Source organism: Grammomys surdaster, unplaced genomic scaffold (genome assembly GCF_004785775.1).
Source record: "Grammomys surdaster isolate TR1022 unplaced genomic scaffold, NIH_TR_1.0 194, whole genome shotgun sequence".
Lineage (NCBI taxonomy): Eukaryota > Metazoa > Chordata > Mammalia > Rodentia > Muridae > Grammomys > Grammomys surdaster.
The window spans coordinates 4,449,468-4,453,351 of record NW_021604639.1 but is presented as its reverse complement, the minus strand read 5'-3'; the positions used below and the strand labels follow the sequence as shown (position 1 = coordinate 4,453,351).

Genomic DNA, 3,884 nt, shown 5'->3' with positions numbered 1-3,884 from the left:
CTAAGACACATGAATTATCACATATACCCAAACTAAGACATGTGACCATTCACATATACCCACACTATGACAGGAACTGTAACATATACAACAGAGGATCAGAGCCTCACCTTCATCATGAACTTCTGTGGAGACATAAGGAAAAGAGAGAAAATTATTAAATACAGATCATTTCCACAACTTAGTTTTTAAATAACTTATTTATCAAGACTCCATTGTTCTAAGTGGAGTTAAGCCAACAATAAGCAGAAAATTCACACTGCTGTTGCAACAGAGCGTATATTCAACTACATGCTAGAAAAATGCTATAGCAAGCAAAGTCTTTCAAAAGGAATCTTTACATTAGTTCAGCTGTTTCCTGTGAAAACATGCCACACTACTGAAAGCCCTGACAATGTACAATATCCAAGCACTGAGAAGGCAGTATAATCTTCCATTTATTCTCTGAAAATGCTCAAATTAAAAACAACAACAACAAAAACAACCTTCATTCCATCTCTTTTGGTATAAATGCAGTGATACAGGACAACTCCTCTAATTTTAGTAAAGCTGGTGGTTAAGACCCTGGTTAGGAGAATCTGAAACATGGAGCCTTGCATCCCTCATGCAAGAAACAGGAAGCAGTCTCTGAGATGCTGCCTACGGTGAGAAATACATTTCAAAGAGAGGCATACAAAACGTTTTTCCTTTTCTCTCAACAGGGCCCCTCTCACATACTCCTTTACAGCTCTGTCCCTTTCCAAAGAAGACAATGAAGACATTACATATGCATCTTTCCTTGTTTTTACTAGATATCCTCCAGTTTCCTGGACTCCTTTCTGGGAGGGCATTCAGATGATAAACATTCAAGAAGAGGGAAACTGCTTGACTTCCAAACTTAGGGCTGAAGTAGGTTCTTAAGAACAGGTCTAAAACACATTAAGAAAAAATATAGACATATCCCCATTGGGTTTAAAGAGACCATCAGGGAAGCATTTTCAAATATAGACGTTCGTAAATATTAACTGCTTCCCTGAAACACACATAAACAGAAACGTGTGTATAAATAAATGGAAATTCCTCTCTGAGCAGTGTCTTTCGTTTTCAATACTATAAGTCCAAGGGAAATCTTCAAAGAATTTTGACTTTCCCAGCGTTGCTTCTATTGTGAAGAAGGCTGCTCTGAGCTGTTACCAAAGGAGCTTACTGCAGGTAGCAGCAGGTAAGGCAGGCAGAGAACCATAACAGGCCCAAGTGGAAGGATAAGTGATGGTGGTATGCCCAGCTCTGAACAATCATACACCCACCTACGTAGTTCAGGAAACATGATGGTGCAAGCAGGAGATGCAAAGAGAATAAGATCTGGGGGATGAGGAGTTGTGAAACAAAAAGCTGTCTTCTGGACAAGACATGGTCATTACACTCAATCTGACCACAGCTGTGCAGCTCCGCACAAGACCTGCATAGGACTGGGTCCATCAACATTTCAGTATGGACAGAGAGAGGCCCACGTGGCCCCACCCCTCCCTGAAGGAATACTGATGACAGTCAGTGGTTTTGGGAGAGGATGTCATTTTATTCAGTCGCGTAGCTACTGAGTAAGTTGTCCTTGATCTATTAAATAACCTTCTACGCCTGCTTGGTCAAGCAAATCTAATTAAACCCCGTGACCACACACCGTTACACATACACGCATGCATGTGTGTATATGTATAAATATACATGTAAGTTACATGTATGTGTAAACATATGTAATTTACATATACATATGGAAAAGACTTTCAGTAAGAAAGAAAGGAATTGGGTAAATTTGACTTAAATGTATGGAACTGTCCAACAATGAAAAGTAAAAAGAATTTTATTTTTTCACTTAGAAAATGAAGGCAGAGAGTTACAAAAAAACGTAACTGATATTAACAGTGAATGACAGCAGGAAAATTACTTTCCATACAAATACCAAAAACTATATACCTTCATGTTATCTGACAATATTAGATGTCCTGGTTAGTTTTCATTGTCAAAGTGACACAGCCAAGAGTTATCTTAGAGGAGAAGCCCCAGCAGAGGAATCGTCTAGGTCAGACTAGCCTATGGGTATGTCTATGGGGGATTGTCTTGATTGTTAATTTTTATAGGAGGGCAAGCCACTTTGGGTAGCACTATTCCCTAGGCAAGTGGTCCTGGGTTGTATAAGAAAACAAGTTAAGCATAAGAGAGTATGAGGCAATAAGCAGTCGTCCTTATGGTTCTGCCTTAACTTCCTTCAGTGATGCACTAGGACCTGGAGGTATCAAGTGAAGCTTTCCTCCCCAACTGTTTTATCACAGCAACAGAGATCAAAATAAAAATATCACCCAATAAGCAAATGGGGAAATCACTTTCATGTTATTCTTGGAAGAAACAAGCAAAACCATCCAACATTGTTCTGTGGCACGAGGTTATCATTGGTACTGCCTGTAGATTTTAATTGGGCTAGGTTTGGGAATTTTCCAGTTTGATGTGACCAGTTCCCTAAATTCACTACTTTACAGTGGCTGCAGAGGCTTTTACAAAGTATCCAGCAGAGTTGTTCAAGTCTGATCAAGAGAATACACAGGTTAAATGACACCAAGAAGAGTAAGTCACAGAGCATTGGGGAAGACCTGACAGTGCAATGGAATAGAAACAGACTAAGAGAAGGCAAGAGCGTCTTTCTGTGGAATAAGGAAGAACAGCACTCGACTTTCCTGAGACAGCCAAGAGCAGAAAAGACTGAGTATATTGAGATAGCCTTTTTTTTTTTCCAAATCTCTTGGGTAATTTGGCTTAAGTTGTAACTATTAACAAGTGATAATATTAGAAGATACTCCAAAGTGGTCACTCATGCAAGAAAAAAAGCAGAATGCACTACAAGAGGAATGGATATATTCGTATGATATCCATATGAACACTACTTAGGTCTAACAAAGGCAACAGCAACAAAATCAACTAAGGAAAAGATCTTTAAGTGGATGGCATGGTGGGAAAGGGGGAAAGGCAACTGAGGAAGAAAGGTACTGAAAGACACACCCTCTCTTGGTGCTGAGAACATCGAGTTTATGCTTAAAAAATATATAATGGAAGATAAACTAAATTAAACTGTGAAACTTTCTCTGGGCATAAACTAAATTTCACTAGAGAAAGCTGAGTAAGGGTGTTCAGTATGGACACATGCATTGATCCTGATCCACTTCCAGTTCTAGTAGAAGGTCTAGAGGGTGTGGATGGACTTTCAAACTTTGGGCAAGAAAAGCCACTGAATGCTCCAAGCTTGGTGAACATTTCCGTGTGAGCAAGCCAGTAAGCAGCACCCCTCCACGGCCTCTGCCTCAGCTCCTGCCTCCAGGCTCCTGCCATCACTGTTATGATAATCACAGCTTTTGAACTGTGAGTGAAATAAACTCTTTCCTCCCAAAGTTGTTCTTTGTCATGGTGTCTCATTGCAGCAACAGTAACACTAAACTAAGGAACTGTTTTCACTGAAACACAAAGTTTTGGTTCTTTGCTGTAAAACTGCATGTGCCAGTCATGTGTTCTCTAGGGTTAGTTCAGTTACTTCAGATTTCACAGATGATAGGAAGGTCCCTCCAGACAGAGCAAGAGCTGAGCCATGACTGCCCCACACCTTCACTAACATAAAAACAGAGAGAAACTCTCTCAACACAGACAGAGGTGATGCCATTGGACAAATGGCTGACTGAACCCCACAGAATCCCCCGTAATCACCCAATGCCATAGATCTTAAACATTCTAGGAGGTCTTGAGAAACACAAATGGTTTCCAGGAGAAAACCAAATAAAATAACAATATTTTATGCTGATAGCACTGGTCACACAGAGAGAGAGAGAGAGAGAGAGAGAGAGAGAGGGAGAGGGAGAGGGAGAGGG

General features: G+C 40.3%; 1 protein-coding gene across 1 annotated transcript in view; it reads right to left on the bottom strand.

Moving 5' to 3' along the window:
• Ryr2 (ryanodine receptor 2) overlaps nucleotides 1–3,884 on the bottom strand; it is a 424,465-nt gene that overhangs the window by 345,939 nt on the left and 74,642 nt on the right. Inside the window, exon 6 of the mRNA XM_028769855.1 lies at nucleotides 111–125. Within this exon, the coding sequence (XP_028625688.1) occupies nucleotides 111–125 (15 nt within the window). The remainder of the gene's footprint in view (nucleotides 1–110; nucleotides 126–3,884) is intronic.